Below are 19,451 nucleotides of genomic sequence, written 5' to 3' on the forward strand. Positions count from 1 at the left end.
CAGCTCTGATCTGCATGGCCAGAATAACTTGTTTGGGGGCCCCGAGGCGCCACTGTGTGGCTCACTGCTCTAACACACAACTTTCCCTTCATGGTTGTACATTTTCCTCATTACATGTATTCATATGATAAAACAGAAGGAATACAAGTATGTACACTTACAGAGCAAGACATTTATTCCCCATAAGTCATAGATGTAACCTTTATGTGAACAAAGCACTATAAACTGCTGTAGGACGAGGTGAACAGCCTAATAATCAGATCTATACTGAATATGTAGCAAGATTATTTCAGATTATTATTATTATAGATTATTTCTAAAATAATGTTACCAACCATCCATTAATACATGTTTAACAAATACAAATATGCATGTTTAATTAACACTTGAGCACATGAAAAGTCAGCAGCCTATAGGACTGTTATGGATAAACTTCACCAAGTTGTCCTCAGAAATATTAATTTCATTTCATATTAATAATTTTCTTCTCAAATTCTAACACAGGCTCGTGAATGCTGTGTGAGTAAATAGGCTATTTGAAATTAACTAGTGCTTGTTGTCATTTAACATGTACAGAAAAAAGTGTTAACTCAACAAATTAAAAGCTTGATATGTAATTATGTGCACAGACAGTCAAGAGTACAAACAGGGACAGACACTGCTGCTATTTTCATTTTCTGACTGAAACTGTTAATCTGTGCTTTTGTTTAGGGAGTTCTGTATGAAAATCAAATATGAAGTTATTTTAAACAATATACTGTAGATTATATATTTTCCTATTAGTAAATAATATATTAGGAATATTCCAAATAAATAAAAATGTGAGACCTGGCTTTAGAAACTCACTTATTGCATTTTATACTTGTGTCCAATAGATGGCATCAAAGGTCTGATCTTAGCACTTCCAAACCTAAACACCAGCAACCTGGTGTTTAACTGGGACCAACACCTGCTGGTGTGAGTCTATTAGTCTCTGTCCTGGCAGGAAACACGCATCAGAATGATTACTGTAAGTGAAAGCAAAGCATCAAACACCTGGCGGCAAAGACAACTGTAAACTTACGAGACCCATCAAAAGTTGACCACAGTCGTAGTTTGTGGTTTCCGTTTCAATTCTCACAATAACTACATATTCAAACAGGACTTTAGTGTCGCTTTCTGTTCAGTGCTGTTGGATAACTTCTACATGTCTACCTTCCCGCAAAGAGAAACAACTATGTGTAAATGACTGTACAGAGGAGCCAGGCTGATTCAACAGTGGATAAGAAATTGTTTATTTGACTTGAACATAATTACAAGGAAACCAAACAGTCTGCAACATTCTAGCTTCAGTGGGAACCGCTCTAAGTGAATCACACTCAACACAGTAGGTCATCTCAAACTGCTTTTTATTACATCTTAAATAACAGTACATTTTAATATAGTTTCTATCTTGCATCCAGCTTTCGGTTGTACACTGACTGACTTTAAAATTAAATACAAAAGGTGAAAAGGGAACAGTGGGGGTGCAGAGCTCTACAGTTATTTGATGGAGAAAGAGAGAAAAGGAAAGGGAATTTAATTAATTTTTAATATTTTTTATTTCATTTTATTTTTTGCCAACTCCAGGCCTAACGCACAATTACAGCACATTTTTTGTACAGAATGTCGCAGAGAAAAAACAGAATGGAAAAAATGTCACTACTGCTAAAGAAAGAGCGTCTCTGTTTACAAGGAGAAGGGAACAACAGAAAGTTCTGCCATTCAGATGCTGCAAGATTTTTTTTTTTCATTTTTTATTAAAGGACAGAAAAAAACCTGTTATAAAATGTTTTTCTTAAGTGGAATTTTGTTTGCTACAGAAGGAATGAAAATTTATTTGTTCCATTGTGTATGTTTAGGTGAATGAATGTACGTATGCATGTGTGTACAATTTAAACATTTACGTTACTTCTTAATTTGTGGAATCCCTCCCAAGTATGGACCAAGTAACCGTTTATGTTGCAGGGTTTGCTTCTCAAGTGCATAGCTTTATCATTTTAGTTGAATCATGTATGCACGGAGTAGCCAAAAACAAAAAGAAGAAAAAAAAAAAAAAGAAGAAAAAGAAAAATATAAATACCATTGTATTGATATATTCAACAGGTTATTTTCTTAAAGAAAAACATCAAAGGACTTAATTCCATATGCACCTTTTTAAGCAATTCTACAGCATGCGATTCTAAGAGATAACCCACCCATGGCAGACAACCAAAATCTTTTTTTTTTCGTTTTTAACTTAAAAAGTTTCAATATCATTATTTTCAAACATTGATTTATACAACATGTCATTCACAGAGTAGTAACTGCATTTCCAAGCACGGAATGGGCACCTCTGTTAAAAGAGAAACGTCCGGATTGCAACCGGGCTAAAGTGGAGGTACTCCCTACCCGACCAAATCACATCACCGGTCCCAACCACGGGCAACAGAAACCAGGGAAAACAAAACTAATTTAAAAGGAGAAAAAAAAAAAAAGAATAAAAAAGGGGGCGGGGTGGATTATGATCCGATGGGTTAATCTTCATTTAATTATTCTACACTGTCGCCAGACAAAAAGGTGTAAGAATGGTTAAAATGGTTTGTTTTTTTTTTGTTGTTTTTCGTTTTAAAAACGAGCATTCATTATCATAAACAGCATGTGCTTGGTTAGTTAACTTTTTTTTCTTTAGACATTATTCTATATATGCAAAGTTTAATTTTTGTGCAAACAAAGATTTGTGGACTACACTGGAAAAAAAGAAACAATAAAAGTATCATGGGACTAAATATACAGAAGGGCCAGAAGTGGCTTGAGGACTCCCTGTTGAAGCTAAATTCTCTCGTTTTGTTCTCCAGTGGGATAAAGCTGGATTTAAAATGACATGATCTGGAGGTTTTTTTAGTTTTCAACTTAAAAACATTCTTTAAAATGTGTAAAGACTAGGAAGAAGAAAAAAAAAAAAAAAACAAAGCTTTGATCCTCATTTTAAACATTAACTGACAGTTCACTGATCTACCTCTCTTCAACAAAAAATAATAATGAAAACAACAAAGAAACAAAAATAAACATGGCCAAAAAGCTATAAGAGTTAGATCACTGTCATGTAATAACCTTCACTCAGACCTGTATATAATGAGGACGCAGGACATTTGCTTGTTGGTGGCAGCAGCGGTGGTGGGGTGTTTGTATTTTCACTTACTACAATACCAGACCATGGTCATCGGAGGACTTTTCCTCCATTCCATTTTGAAACCACTACCTCGAGCTGTTTCTTTTTCTTTCTTTTTTGTAGCTGAATGAGTGACAGACAATTGTGCTCTTTTAAATGAGAAGGAGAGAGAGAGAGAGAGAATTTTTGCCCTTGATAGTTTTTTGGGGTGTTTGGAGTCAGTATCATGGTGTTTTGAAAAGATTGGATATGCAATAAAATTGAACATTGTGATGTTGGAATGGTCTTCCACTCAACTTTGGAGTCCGGATGCCATCTGGAAAACAAACAAACAAACAAAAACGTTAGTTGACATAATTATTCAGCGAATGAGATGAAGATGATGTGACCAGATAACTAATAAGTCAAGTGTGAATCATATATACATGTTTCTCATGTTGCACCTTCATCCCCAACCCCCAGATGGCAGTAAACACAAACTCTGTTAGCTGATGTTACAAGATGATCCACTCTTACAGCTGAGAACGTCCTCTGCTCATCATTTACCTTCAGACTCTAGTTCCAGATCTTGAGGAAGCTGTCCCAGGACCCTGTTGCCACTGCCATGCCGTCGTCAGTCACACCCAAGCAGCTCACCCGGTTATCATGACCAGCCAGGACACCTGCAGAGACAGCAGAGGCTGAGACGCAGCAACAAACACGCTCTGTCTAATGGATACAACACGCTAGGCTAGGCCTGGATATGAAGATGGTATTACTGGATATCATGAAGTGACACAACAGTGATGATTTCTAAGTGAATGACATATTTATGAGAATCTGGTCTGATTCCTAAAAAGGTGAAAAAAGGGAAGAGAAGGATGAGGTGAAGCAGGTTTAGGGACATCTGGACGCATCATTAGACTATCGTTAACGGCTAATACTGACCCAATATGCTGTTGACCAATATTCTACCCGACAACGCATCAAATGAGTGTGTGTGTGTATGTGTGTGTTTGAAATCTCCTGCTCAGATGTGGGCCTCCTCTGATCCCTATCCCACTATGCAGTCAATAACTGTAAAGTATTCATGCCTCTACAGGGGCTCTTCACTGCTGGAGCAGGTGAAGCGTGCTGTTCTCCCAGATGTATATTAATGCGCCTTTTATACTCTGCAAAAAATACAATGGATCTTCTTCTATTTGGCCTCCTACACACACATTATCTATATGAAACTGTTAGATACAAAACAGGAAGTTGCTCCCGGCTCAATAGTTTGTTAAAAACAGTGTGGTTGGTCACTTCTGTGAGTGATGGGTGACAAAATCCACCGTCCTCCTTCAGTGAAAAAAATGCATTTGAGGTTTCTCGGAAGCTACGGAGGCCTGTTTCCCTGCATAGTGTGTTCTTGCTGAGGGACAGTGAAACAAAGCAGGGAAGATCAACCTTGGAGGACACCCACTTGATTTGTCTAAGACTGCTGAATACTCCTACTAGCTCCTTAAAAACTCATTTTTGCTTCACTTCCATTGAAATTGCTTTTAGAGGGCATCTCTTTGTGACCAGTATGGACAAAAGGAACAATTACAGGGACCACTAACCCTTTCAATGAGCATTAGAGCATGTCAGTATTTTTTTCCCCCCAGACTTGATAAAATGTTGACGCATCCTTTAATGTGCTCGATCTCATCTGCAGGCACTTAATATGTCAAAATACTACTCTGGCTTCTTCTACCACAAATGCTTATACGTGTATAACATCATACAAACGTCACCCGTATGTTGTACTATATATAGAGCAGCAATATATGAGCTGCTAGTCTTTGGTAAAAAGCAATGCAAGTGATGTTTTTGAGGTCAAACAAATCTTTGCTTCCTTGCGTTGGCTTCCAGACACATTTTGAATCCGTTTGAAAGTATTATTAATCACATACAAGGCTTTGCATGGTCTGGTGCTGGAGTACGTAACTGAACTTCTAACCCGTGTCTGTCTGAGGAGGACCATCAGCTCTGCAGGTTTGGGTCTTCTAACTGTTCCACAGTCCAGGTTCAAAATGAAGGGTGACTGAGCTTTTGCTGTAACTGGCTCCTCGGCTCTGGAATAACCCTTCACCTCAGGTCAGCTGACACTGTCTCAACTGATGAATCTCATCTTTTACAGAATGGCCTTTCTTAAGAATATGCCTTTTCTACCGCTCACACCAGTTTTTAATCCTCTTTATGTCCTGGGATTGTCTTTATATAAAAAGCATTTTGTGGTTTTTGCATGAAAAGTTCTCTGTCTTCCTGTCTGTAAAAGCACAAACTCCTCCACAACCTGCTGCTGTTACCTATCGGTTGTGTTTTCCTTAATATTCACTTAAAATAGAAAAGGCAGGTACAGTGCCTATAAAATGTGTTTGCCAGCACTGCTCAAAAGAAAAAAAAAAAACAACAAAACCTTAAATTCAGAGTGAACTAGACAGCATGAACAAGTGTTTGGGCCCTTCAGGTCAATATTTAGTAGAGAAACCTCTGACAGCAGTTACAGTCGTCTTCTATTCTTAGCGAACAGGTCTGTGTCAGGTTTGCACATCTGGGCGCTACATTTTTACCCCCATTCTTATCTGAAAAACTGCTTAGGATCTGTCAGGTTTCATGAGGAGCGTGCATAAACAGGAATTTTCAGGTCCTGCCACATATTTTGGATTTGAGGTCTGGACTCTGACTGACTAGGCCACTGCAGACAGACACTGAAATGTTGTTAAAAGCTGTTCCTGTGTAGGTTTGGCTTTATTGTTTAGGGTCGTTGTCTTGCTGGAAAATCAATACAACAAAGTCTCAGCTCTCTCTCTCTCTCTCTCTCTCTCAGACAGCGGCAGCTTCTCCTCCAGGGTGTTTCTGAATTTTGCTGCATTCATGTTATTCTCTTTCCCTCACAAGCCTTGCAGGTCTGGCTGCAGAGAAGCGCCGCCACTGCTTGGCGCTGGAATTGTGCGTTTCTACTGACGCGTGATGTTTGACTTGCACCAAATATAGAGTTTAGTATGATGGCCAAAAAGCTTATTTTTGTCTGATCACACCACAGAATTTTCTTCCACTGTGTTTCAAAGTGTTCCAGAGTTGCCTTCTAGCAAACACTAGTCCAGATGTCATGTGAGCTTTTTCAACAACCATAAAGCTGCAACTTGTGAGGCGGCCGGGCAGGAGTTGTTGTATCTCTGTTAGGGCTGCAGCTAAGGACTATTTTCATTAACGATTAATACGCAGATTATTGTTTTTCCATTGATTGTTTAGTCTACGAAATGTATGAAAACAGTGAAAAAAGTCCAAGGTGTAATATTCAACTACTGTGTTTGAACCGACCAACAGCTAAAAATGATTTGTGAAGATATAAAACTCCCCATTTCTGCTTATTAAATGACTAAAACAATTACTTGATTATCAAAATAGTTAGTTTATTATGGATTATGTTGAACTAATGGAGCACCACAGCTCCTTCAGAGTGCCACGGACCTTTATGCAGCTACACTAGACTAGTGCTGGTCTCACGTGGACCCTCGGTGTTTAGGTTGACTGTGACTGAACCATATTCTGTAGGATACTCAGTGCTTTTGAAAATGTCTCGTTTCCTTTCCTTGACTAACTTTGTTTGGAAATATTCTGCTTGTGATGTCGTTTCTAACAGGATATTGACAAATCAGTTGTTAAAGCTTCCAGATACAGGTGTGTAAAAACTAAAATCAAAGGTCACATGACAAAGTCCAGGGGGAGCTATGTCATTCTATAGGCTCTATATAAAACAAGATGTGTGAGCAGGAATAAAGTCACTTACTCACACGCATTTTATCTACAGTAATCACAATAAATTCGAGTGGACTTCTCTGCTGTGAGGCTATAAAGCCTCACGTCTTTTCACACAGACTGTTCTCATGAGATACAAACATCTGAACCAGGAGTGACCAGAAAATGTAGATGTTAGGTTGATCACTTTGTACAGTAGTGGGTTGGTAAAAGACTTTCCTCAATAATAAACCCTAATGCACACAACCATTATTTTATTTATTACCAACTATTACTTTTGTGAGGGATTCCTTACATATCCGCAGCTAATTCATTTATCTGTTCACTCTAAAACCTGCTACACCCTGAGATGCTCCTGCAGCTATCAGTCTCAATGGTCAACGGTCAATGCAATCATGTGTCTAACAGCTGTTACTGTTACGTATATCCACGTTGTCTCAACATGCTTCAGTTACTTCTCCTTCAGTTAGTGGTTTTCTACTTGCCTCATAATAAACTTTAAACATTCCTGTCTTGTGTTCTTCAGCAGAGTAAATGTAGGTATGTCCTTCACTATATCATACTGTGCTGTTTGAACAGCATGAAAGCAGTGAAAAGCTTTTTTTTCAGATGAAGGTTGATGGTCACCCGATATATGTAACTTTCCAAGCCGACAAAGTGGCAGCCACGCCCGCTTTCTGCAGCAACTGGCCAGGTGCGCAAAGGTGTGAACACCGGGAGAGCTCAGAGCGTGCTGTAGATTCTGCACTCTACATTCCTCATATTCTTACTTCCTCCGCTGTCCGTGTTCGTTGCTAAACTGCACCGATCGGCTCTGTTGGCAGCGACAGAGCGGTGGTTTACTTTGAGGAAAAGAGATTGTAGCGGAGGGTGACTGAAACCTGGATGATGATCCTTCCTCGTACCTCTACTCCTTGTTTTTTAACTTAAATGGGGCTGATAATAAACCCTGACTTTACCTGCTGATTATTCAGACAGATACATCTAATGGACCTGGTAATATTGCCTTTGACATATTTGGCCGCTTAGCTGGCAGAATAATTACAATTAAACAACAAACTTGGATGTGGAACAAACAACACCACTTGCTGGTTTATAAAAAAAGAAGTGTTTAGGGTATATTTTCACCTGAGGAACTGCTATCTCACCTAAAAAACACCTGGTGAATGTGGTGTGTGTGTGTGGTTATTGTGCCAGCAGTTAAATTCCCCCCCCCAAAAAAACACGTCAGAAAAACATCTCAACCTCTGTACTCGAGCACATCAGCACAACATATCGATGTACCTCGGCTCTTTTCCCCTGTACGGTGGCTTACCTGCACGGTCGGCCTTCAAAGTGTCCCAGACGTTGCAGTTGAAATCGTCGTAGCCAGCCAGCAGTAGGCGACCACTCTTGGAGAATGCCACGGAGGTGATACCGCAGATGATGTTGTCATGTGAGTAAACCATCAGCTCCTGGTCGGCGCGCAGGTCGAACAGCCGGCAGGTGGCATCGTCTGAGCCCGTGGCAAAGGCGTTGCCATTGGGGAAGAACTAAAACAAAAGGAGATTTTTCAGTGCTGGTACTTGTTTTGCATACACCCTTTTTCTAAGTAACTGAAGCAAATTGTTCATATGATTTGTCATTGTGGTTAAATGTGTTAATGTCCCAAAATGGTGCACCAGTAAGTAGCCACACCTTTTTCTCTTTTCAGATTCCCTCTACTCATCTCTCAAAGTGCATGGACAACTATATCAGTAATAATGATCTAGTATGCACTATTATGACCACATGTTGTTTGTTTCTGAAGCACTAATGTTGCAGCAGGAAGTTTCAAATGCATTAACAGGGCTTGATATCAGTTTTGTAAAACATTATTAACAGCTTTGAAAGGAGAAACATGCTGTGTCGTTGTAATGGTCGGCATTCAGAGAGCTGAATAACTCACATCATGACATGCAGTTTGCTTATAATCTTAACTTGGACTCAAGAACATGAGTCTCACTCTGACAGAGCTGAGACGTGACGCTGAGATATGATTTGTATATGTTACATGTAGGAAGGAGTGCGTGTCTGTCGCCTTACGCAGATGGCGTTGATGTCTGACTCGTGGCCAGTGAAGGTCTGTCGGCACATTCCTTCTCTGATGTCCCAGAGCTTGGCCGAGGCATCGCAGGCTCCAGACACAAACAGCCTGGTGTCGGGTGCCAGAGAGAGACTCATGACATCACCAGTGTGGCCGGCAAATGTAGTTGTCTGCTGACCAGTTTCAATGTCCCACAGAGCGCTGCAAGAAAGCACAAGGAACGCTGTCAGATTACAGCTGCGTTTTACAGAACAACGTCATTCAAGAAGGACGCTGATTGGTGACCAAGGAGGCAAACATGTTGGATTTAATGACTTAATAATTGGCTTTGCAAGGCGAAAGTGATGTATTTTGTTAAAACTTCATGCGCCATCAGCCGGAGACAAATGCAACACTGAACTTTTAGTAAACCCTGCTTGGGTGAAGAAAAAACCTCTCTCCACAGTCGGTTTATTTTAAAAGCCCTGCACTTGGTGGATAACGATGAGTTTCACTGGTACTAGCGTCGCAGAGTGATCTCTACTGCTGGAGACAGAGCGCTAACAACACCACAGCAGAGCGCTCTGCTTGTTTCTTTCTTTCCCCTTTACTGCAGAACACATGGACCAACTTTTGTTTTTCAAATAATATCTAGCTGGTGATGTTGAACAGTAAATTACACTTTCATGTCATGACTCTGTTTCACACAGAAGATTAACGATTACATATTAATGCAGTTAACTTTTTGAAAAAAAGCTGCATACTTTCATACACTTTTCTCTGCTTTGAATAAGGACATGAGTGAAAGGTTTGACAGACCACACAGTGAACTGGAGTTAGAGCCTGAAATTAGCACCACCTTCATGTAATCAATCAAGACTCAGTTTTTAATCAATTCTGAATCAAATTATGACACCAAGAATCGACTGTGTGTTGTTTCTCAAAGATTCCCGACCCAACTCCCTGATTATAGGGTTAAGACCCATGAAATACGAATATATTTGAAGTTTATCATGTAAAATAGTTTTATCAATTGTATCGGAGCGTTGTTGAGCCAACTCTATGGTCATTTTTGAGGCTGTAGTTTGTAGTGGTGCATTTTAGTGCATTGGGTGCAGTATCACAACTCACCAGGTGGTGTCTCCAGAGCTGGTGACAATCTGGTTGTCATCCAGGAAGCGACAGCAGGACAGGTAACCTGACAAGAATCAAACACACTGATTGAATAACTAATTTACACAGGACTGTCTCCTCTTAAGTATTAAGAGGTAGATGTTTCATCTCCTTACTGTCTGCACAGAGGAAGAAATTTTATTACCAATCGTCATCACACCCTCACAGAAGGCTGGATGTGGGTACATGGAGGAGATGAATTGACTAATTCACTACCAGTAACAGAAAAAAAAAAGCTTTAGGGCATCTCCTGGTTCATGACTTGCTTCCATAATTCATCTTTTACTAGCTGGTAGAGTGTGCGTACCCCTCCCTATAGCGAGGGAACTAGAACTAAAATGCTGACACACTTCCTGCATCATGTGACACTGATCAGATGAATGCTCCTTGCCTACGAGCTCAACACTTTCATGCATTTGAGCTGGGATATAGCTCGACCAGCTCCTCTTTTAATGGAGACAGACACATCATGTGACTGGCAACTCTCGGATGGGAAAATAATTAGGCTTACAGCGGTACATGGGGTTTACATAGATCTTTAACAACACATGGCCAGTAACAGAAAGGCTTACATCTGACTGGTTGTCTGTAGGACTTCAAACATTATGTAAAATTCCCTCATCAGTCCAAGTAAAGTGTCTCATTCCCAATATTACTGAAATTACCAAATTTTCCAAAGTAACTGTGATGAGTATGATCTCCTCTCCATCCAAAAGGAAGTGACTCATTGAAACTTAAGAGTTAAATAAATACTGTCCCAAGAACTGCAGGAACTGAGTGTGTTGGCATGACAACAGGACACATCAATGATAACATTTTTGACCTCTCTTGTCCTTTAGATATCCTTCTGAGTAAACAAGGGCACACTGGCATGCTGTGTGTTGTTTTACATTTCTCTGTTACTTTCCACTGTCGTTTGGCGAGGTAACGTGTGCAGATGATTCCAAATTTTGATTTTGAGTCCACTTACAGCTCTACGTCGTGTTTTGCTAAACATTGTATCATCCGGAAATATCTGCAGGGACTGTTGAATGGTAGTGAGAGACTGATCTGGGGAATTCAGTATTCCTGAATACAGGATTTGTTTGAGGCTGTTTTCCTCTCTAGCATGTGACACCTGAAACTTTACTATGCAAACTGACATTTTGCAGTTAACTAAAGTTAGATCATTTTGCTTCATGCTAAAATGCATCCGTATGAACTTTCCTGTGGCTATTTCTTGTCATCTACACAAATAAATAACAGAGGTCAGCACCGAAGCATGAATTACACAAAAATTTGAGAGTCTGGGTTCCGAAGACGACTACAAATCTGCAAAATGGGTGAAAGCTAACGGATATGTCCAGCCTACCTGTGTGTCCAGCCAGCTCACGGCTGACACGCACATTTCCCTCACGGGTCTTCAGGTTGTAGATGGAGCAGATGTTGTCCAGGCCTCCACAGGCGACGTAGTTCCCAGAAGGGGCATAGGCGCACGTCATCACCCAGGAGGAGCGCAACGGGATGGCATGGACCTGGAAGAGAGGAGGAAGATTTAATATTAGATAGTATGCAGTGACAGATGGGAGAGAGAGAGAGGGGAGGGCATGTGACAAAGTCTGTCCGCAATATTAACTTAACCTTTCAAGGGCACAATACCCACTATAAATAGCATTACTTGGCACCCTCAGACACTTGAATTGTTTTATAATGAACTCAGCACTTAGTCAATCTACATGAAGCCAGCTGTTAGAAATTTGGGAGTGATGATTAATGACGAGTTGATGAACAGGTAAATGAAATCGTTCACCTGATGAAAGTCAACCATACACATCTGCTCGTATCAGCGGTGACTCAGTATTCTGGCATCAATCGAGGCAAAACATTTTTTTAATCTTTGATTTGTACTGATGTAAAGACACTGACATCTCCAGCCTGGTTAGGTTTAACACATTTAAGACGTAAGTATGGTTTTAACCTCATAAACCAAAGGTGGTTTTGTGTTCAGCTTTTTTTGTTCTAGAGAAAACTCCTTTTGGGCAAGTTGACCGACTAAGTGATTTTTGGATGTGTTAATCTAAACTCTTCATTTTACCTGATTAACAGGCTGACATTTGATTTGATTTTTCTATTGCTTCATCTATATAGTTTGATATTATTACTGTTCACTGAGGCATCCATAACACAAAAAATAAAAGAAGAAAAGCAAATAATTACCAGTTAATATCTGCTAATTCAATACCGTAACATCTGGAATGCTTTTCTGACACAACGCACACACTGAATATGTCTCTACCTCTACATATGACATATAGATTTGCAAAGAGACCATATAACCAATACATGCAACATTGTTGTTCTTCCAACAGTATAATCACACGAGTATTACAGTCCCTTGAAATTTGTTCAGTTCTTTGGAATATATATGTGTTTCATTACCTTGTTTGTGGTGTAGCTGTCCCAAATAATGAGTTTGCCGTCCTGGGAGGCGCTGACCAAAAGCCTGATGAAAAGAAAGAGAACAAGATGGCTCAAACTACGGAGTAATTTAAAATGACTGGTCAGTTTCAACCAGCTGACAAATACAACCAGGAGAATGAAGACATGTAGCTGGTGTCTGGTTAATGCCCATTTTGGATTTGTACTTTATTACACAGAACAAATGGCATTTTTCCTCTAAGTCTGTGATGGTTTCTGTTCTGTACTCTGCTCCTGATGTCTTTGTCCTTCAACACTACAAATAACTGAATCATTCATAAACAGTATGAGATGGAACGGTTTATTATTCTTTAAACATTTTAGTTAATTCTTTTTGAATGTGTTGCAATCTGTGAAATGAAATTGCATCATGTAAATATTTGGGCAGTGACACATTTTTTTGTTGTTTTCACTTTCACCAATAATTTGAGGGTGTTTGTATCTAGATTGGTTGTGCAGTGTAGATCTGTAGCCCTCTTTGTCTTGCTGTACTTGTGCAACAATTAGGGGGAATATTTTTGAGTGAATATGACAACAGAGAGCAAGTGATCGAGGTCAGGTGATCCAGTCTGCCGTCTTTATATATGGGTGGAGAAATAGGGGGGGATTGTTGAAGATACATTATGGAAGCTAAATGTTGTGATGTTCAACAAAGGTGTTAGTACCTCTTTTACTGTGCAGACTACTTCAACCTTCACCAAAACAGAAAAAATGCAAAAGCTACAAATGTGAAAATATTTTTTTTTAAAAACTTGACTCATAACCAAGCAGCATGTTGTGTTATGAGTCAAGCAGTCAAATCATGTTTGGTAATGAATTTCAACGCTTTTAATCCAGTACCAGTAGACAAGATAAATGTGTCACAGCATTATTTTAAAACTGCTGGCATATCAACATCACAGAGCTGACACACACAGACTAGTTTCTGTTTACTTCTAATAAAGTATTATTAGAGTATGTTATGTATTATGTATGTTCAAGGCAATTTATTGACTTAATATTTTTTTACTATTGCCTCTAAAACACAACCCGCAAAGCCTGAATGCCAAGTTACACAATTATTCTAATAAGAATCATTATGAACCCTGTTTTTTCACACTAGAGACAGCTTTCAGGTACCTCTGTGGTTGCGCTCTGCTATCTGGGTGAACCCAACAAGAGTAACCACAGTGACGGTCCCAATGCACATAGGCACAGGAAAAGAGGTGAGCACACTTAGGCCTACTGAGAGTATGTAAATCTTAACTACTGGCTGGCGGGAACGTGCTCATATGTGCACACTCCTGCAGATAAGCCAGGGACAGGGCGGTCTGCGTTGAGGCTAAAAGAAAATGAAGCATCAGCTTTTCAACCTCAAAATGATCGCATGAAATTAAAATAATCAAAGCCGAGGATGATGTCAGACGCAAGGAAATGTACTCGCTGCACATCAGACTCCACATATACTTCCGGTGCGATGTGAGCAAGAGGGTGAGCGTCAGTGTGTGTCAGTTGGGAGATGATGATGCAATGCTTTGAGGTGCTTACTTTCTAGTCAGAACAGAGCTCCGACATTAACAGGGTTTGGTTACAGGCACCCAGTGTACTGAGAGATGAACAGATCAAACCATCTTCACTGCATTAATGGCTCATATTTATCACTTCCCCTCAAATCATTTTAAAAGCTTGCTTTATAACTTGAGATTATTAGTAAAATTTCTATCTATGAAATATATTGCAGACATGGTATTTTTGGTGTGCAGCAATAGTTGAAAATAATAAAATGATTGAATATGTAATTATTAATAAATCAAAATTGATTCCACACTAGGCGACTATAACAAGACTCTTCTTGTATTGCAGGGTTGCTGCACACTTTTTCAAAGCAAATTTAATGCTTTTTAAGACCTCGACAGAGAAAATGTAATATCCTTTCCACAGCAAAACGAAATGCACATTAGAGCTGAGCTTCATGTTTGAAATCAATTTGACAATTTTAACAGATATTTTTGTATCTCCATATAACAATCATATGTAAAATCATATAAAGTAATCAAATTAATTGCAAATGCAATGAACTGTGTCCCATTGTTAAGCTTTACATTAGATAAAACTCTGTTTTTAAAAAAAAAGCATTTTAATTAAAAATGTTCAGTTTAATTACAACTTGCTTGGAATTGTTCATTTTGACAACATGGTGTGAAACAATAAGGCTGCTGTGGTCGTTCTCTTCCTCACAGAGCAGGTGATAGTTTATTCTGAACATACAGTATATCTACCTTTAATCCATTTTAACAGTCCATTAAATTAGTAAACACCAGTTGAGCGGTGACCAAAATTAAAAAAGGCTGCTCCTCTCCTTCATGTTGGCCGTTGTGGCTCCGCACTAAAAACATTATCCAGATTCTAGCAACTATCAGAAATAACAGAGGACTTTGTGTCTTCTCTGAACCCCCCCTGGCTAACTGTGTTTAGCTGAGCATCATCTGTACTGTTTTGTGTACTTCTTTAATCCTGTTACCTTTGTGAGGGCAGGTGGCCTGGGGAGAACCAATCGAAACATTACCAGAAAAAGAAAAGAGAGAGCTGGACCGAGTCACGACCGAAGACCGAACCATATTTAAATAAGTGAATCCTGTGGGTGGATATTTCTCATGCAACCAGGCATCACCCTCAACATTTAAGACCTACCATAATTAAAAATAAGACTTTAAGACATTTTATGTCTTTAAATTCTGAAAATCTTATTTAAGACTTTAAGACTTTTTAAGTATATGTGGGAACCCTGCACCAGTGCAACCATAAAAACAACAACAACAAAAACCAAACACAACTGTAAGGTCAACTGTGGTTATGAAGAAATCTTTTCATGTGGGACATGAGTTATGACTCACTGATTTCATGAGGATCGAGGCTTATCTAGTTCTACGTTCAAACCCCCTTTCTTGACGTCAATACAAAATACTATTGTACAAAAGTTTTAGTAAAAGTAACAAGTTTTCGACATGAAAACAATGTTTAGTAGAGACTTGAAATGTCAGATTTCTCAAGTGGATTGAAATAAAACTAGAAAGGAACAAACTAGCTCGTCCCTTGATAGATCAGGGCTGAATCATTGAATGCAAACCTGTCTCATGTCTCATTTGCAGACATGAAAGTTGTCTGCAGCGGGGTTGTCATGACAACTGAATGATCAGCAGTAACAACGTACTATACGGTTACCATAATAATGGGGGCAACCCCGACTTAAAGTTTAAGTTTTCCTTTGCTTACATTTCGAGTAACTGCTTCATTCGAAAGGCTTGTCGAAGAAAAAAAAAAAGTCAACTTTGGCTACCAAAACTAAATTAGAAAGCTGTTTTTTTCCATAAAGTTTAATTTAAATACTACAATGACAAAGTTTTGTGTCTTATAGATTTTTAAAGTTTTACAGGAAACATTTGTGTGGTCCATAGAGAACTACTCGATATATCATTGGCTACTGAGGGGATGTGGAACTAATTGATGGGTTTCTTTCTGAAACTGTTGGAAACCCACCCCAGTCCGCATTAAAGTAGAGTCTCCATGGGGCTAAAAATAGCAGACTTAGCCTAGACTCTGGGTCAAAACATTTTCATGTGACCTTCTTTCTGGGTGGCTAAATCTCAGCAGGTAGTCTAATAAATACCCCAACTCTTCTGGGAAGTGAAACATTAACAGATGAAACAAACAAACAGGAAGAGCTGACAGTGGGTAAACACAGCAGTAGACTTTTTTTCTTGGATATTTGACTGGGAGGAGGATGGTGAGGTGACATAGCAGTTTGCCATGCTCTCTCTCTCTCTCTCTCTCTGCGGACTGACGCACACCAGCACCACAGTGATTAACTAGTTGGTTGCTGAGGTGAGAGGTGTGTACAACTCTAGGGAAAAAGGCTTTATGTCAAGTGAGGAGTGTTGCTTCATCTTCCTTGGCTATCTAGCTTCAACACAGCTCTAACAAAGGCTGACTCCATTTTGAGTATTTTCCCTACCCACATACCCAACCCCCAATGCACACAAACACGGCACACGCGGACACACAACACAGCAGACACACTCAAGGAGAGAGTGATGCATGTCCAATATGCATTCAACTAAAATGCATTAGCTATTGTGGACAAACACCCTACTGTTGACCACTGAGTAGATGTTAATGTGATAGATCGCTTTAGACAGATGTAAAGAAAAAAAAAAGTGTTTTTGGAAGAAAGACTGAGCTGTTGTGGAATGTCATGACTTGACGAGGACCCTCAGGAGAAGAAACCAGCACAAAGACAGTCAGGCAGACTTTTATATCCATTTCCTGCATTTAGGAAGGGGGGAGGGGGGGGGGTCGGGTGGGCTGATGGGATGAAATATTTAGTTAATGCACAGAATGGAGTTGAATGAGATTACCTCGAGTCAGTGCCCCAGTGCATGGCATAGATTTTAGCCAGATGCCCCCTCAGTGTCCGTCTAGTGCGCATCTGAATTCGGCCAACGGGGTCGATGTTAGCTGTGATCTAAACAGGGTTAAGATAAGAGAGAAAAAAAAAAATCACTTTCAGGAAACAAAATATTTTTCTGGGTTTTGCACTCAAACTTCAGATAGAAACGCCACGTCTCTATGCTACACTATTTGTTAAAGATTTCAAGGCACAATTGAAGATATGACTGAAAAGAAAAAACAGGAAAAGAATGTTTGAGCAGTCTTCAAATAATGCACTCAGTGTCGACTCCCACACCACCCACAGCCAAACACAGGAGCTGATAGTATATTCTACAGTATATTTTATTGCAGTTTATGATAATGAACAACAGTGAGTGAGGATCATGGCGTGGACATGTTTCTTACCTGAGACAGGGTAGCATCCGCACACGCTTTCCTGGCATCCTGAAACACAACAACACAGTCAAATCTGTTTCAGCCAACAAAATATTAGTGAATCAACAGGTTTATGTCGCAAACCTTGATGCTTTGAGTACCAAACAATTTGTGTTTATAGCATAGAGTATCACAAACTCAGTACTGGTAACATCATGATATATTATAACAATACTAAACACCATTTATAACTTGACGGACATATTGCACTTCAACAGCCAGTTGAATTTGTATTATATTTACTGATGACACTGTCTCTTAAGTTTAACTGACATCTAAAAGTGACGTCAAAATGATCTAAACTTAAAACAGATGTGCGACGTCATCTCAGCTGCAGCGTGGCACTAACAGTGGCCATTTTAATAATAAAAAATAAAGCCTTTATGGAATTATGGAGCAAAACAAGTAAAAACAATGACAGCATATAAACTCTACGATCTTTACATCATAACAACTAATGTGAATTCTCACTTGGTTGCCTGTTACCGCCATGATGCCGACGGGAAGCCTTTAGCAGACAGCTTTAGCTTAATGTCACAGCAATCATCTGTGAAATGTCGTAAAGTGCCTCATGATGGAATATTGTCATTCCACCGCTGGCTTTGGTGGTTGATTTACTTAAGTTTGTGATTTATACATTGTAGGCAAAGGTCTCACTAAATGTGATCATTTCAGACAGTATATTATTAACATACTGTCATGGGCTATGAAAGCTGTAAAAGCTTTTCCCATCTCAAAACACTTAAGAAGGACCTGTGTTTTTGGGCTTATACATAACATCAACATTAATTCAGAAGCATTTAAATGGGAGGCTTCAACACTGCCCCGCCCAGCTTCAGATATCAGTCTCTGGAAGCACAAAACATAATTGACGAAATGTCCATCTGGATTTTTAACAAAACCAGTCAGGACAGTGAAGGACTTACTCTGATCTGGTTCTTGAGCTGCTCAGCCTCCTGGCGTAGCTGATCCAGTTCACTCATTTTCCTCTGCTAATGGTGTGCTTCGCTCCGCCGCCTAGACTCTTGCTGATCTGGAGGAGACAAGACATGAGAGGCTCAACATAAATACAAGATCCTGTTCATTTCATCTTGGTATCCATCATAAGAAAAAGCAAATCACGTTTACTGTTTACATTAAATACGAATTGCACCAAATTACATGTAAGATCTTGGCCACAGGTTAAAGACGGGGTGTTTTGTCTTATATTATGAATTCATGGACATGGTTACTTCAACTAACTGAGGATCACATTATGTGTCTTAAATCCAGTCTGTAAGGCCCAGACAAAGTCACAGGGAATCACAACAGCCCAACACTTTCTAGACGGCTCAAGACTTGTCCTTGCCAGCTTGAAACTGTTACCTAGCAACAGGCACTCGGCAGCTACTCTAGGCTTAAGATAACAATTTTGAGGATGATGTTGAATTCGTTCTCTCTTTCCTCCCAAACAATAGCAAACCCTTGGGCAAACATCTGGCCACACTGAACAGCTGATAGCCATTCCTCAACAGCCAAGACAAAAATGAGTGATTAAAAAGAAAAAAAATAAAGGTTACGAAAATCCACTCAGCCGTAAGGGACCAAAACGTACCCCCTGCTGACTGTCTAAATGAAGCAAGGATTAAGAGTCCAGATATCAAGAAAGCAGAGGGGCAGACCAGGAGACGGGCTTGGGTTTTGTTGCACTACTGGAAACCCAAGGCGCTCAGTTGATGGGCAGGGTCTGACGAGGCTGTCATTGCTCTGGCCTCTGGACTCTAAACTCTCCTCCAATGTCATCCCTGTAATCCTGGGACACAGTTGATTCAGCTCCTCCAGCCAAATCCGGTTAAGACAAAACCTGCTGATGATCCTAAAAGCAGTGGCTATCCCGCTGACCCCAATCCTCTGGTTGACGCTCTTAAACTGACACTTTCACTCTCCATAGAAAGAAGAAATTCTATTGAAAAGAAAAATACCATCGTAACAATTATGAACTCT

The 19,451-nt window shown here is 39.7% G+C and overlaps 1 protein-coding gene across 2 annotated transcripts in view; it reads right to left on the bottom strand.

Moving 5' to 3' along the window:
- Positions 1-1,247: 1,247 nt before the first annotated feature.
- Positions 1,248-19,451, bottom strand: part of LOC122982808 (guanine nucleotide-binding protein G(I)/G(S)/G(T) subunit beta-1) — a 40,095-nt gene continuing 21,891 nt past the window's right edge. For both annotated transcript variants that reach the window (XM_044352384.1, XM_044352385.1), the window contains exons 2-11: positions 18,395-18,501; positions 17,439-17,477; positions 17,000-17,106; positions 12,567-12,630; positions 11,500-11,662; positions 10,107-10,173; positions 8,996-9,197; positions 8,247-8,463; positions 3,716-3,831; positions 1,248-3,485 (exon numbers count right to left, since the gene is read on the bottom strand). In XM_044352384.1, coding sequence (XP_044208319.1) covers positions 3,725-3,831; positions 8,247-8,463; positions 8,996-9,197; positions 10,107-10,173; positions 11,500-11,662; positions 12,567-12,630; positions 17,000-17,106; positions 17,439-17,477; positions 18,395-18,451 — 1,023 coding nt within the window. In that variant the 5' untranslated portion in view covers positions 18,452-18,501 and the 3' untranslated portion in view covers positions 1,248-3,485; positions 3,716-3,724. The remainder of the gene's footprint in view (positions 3,486-3,715; positions 3,832-8,246; positions 8,464-8,995; positions 9,198-10,106; positions 10,174-11,499; positions 11,663-12,566; positions 12,631-16,999; positions 17,107-17,438; positions 17,478-18,394; positions 18,502-19,451) is intronic.

Source organism: Thunnus albacares, chromosome 5 (genome assembly GCF_914725855.1).
Source record: "Thunnus albacares chromosome 5, fThuAlb1.1, whole genome shotgun sequence".
NCBI classification, from domain to species: Eukaryota; Metazoa; Chordata; class Actinopteri; order Scombriformes; family Scombridae; genus Thunnus; species Thunnus albacares.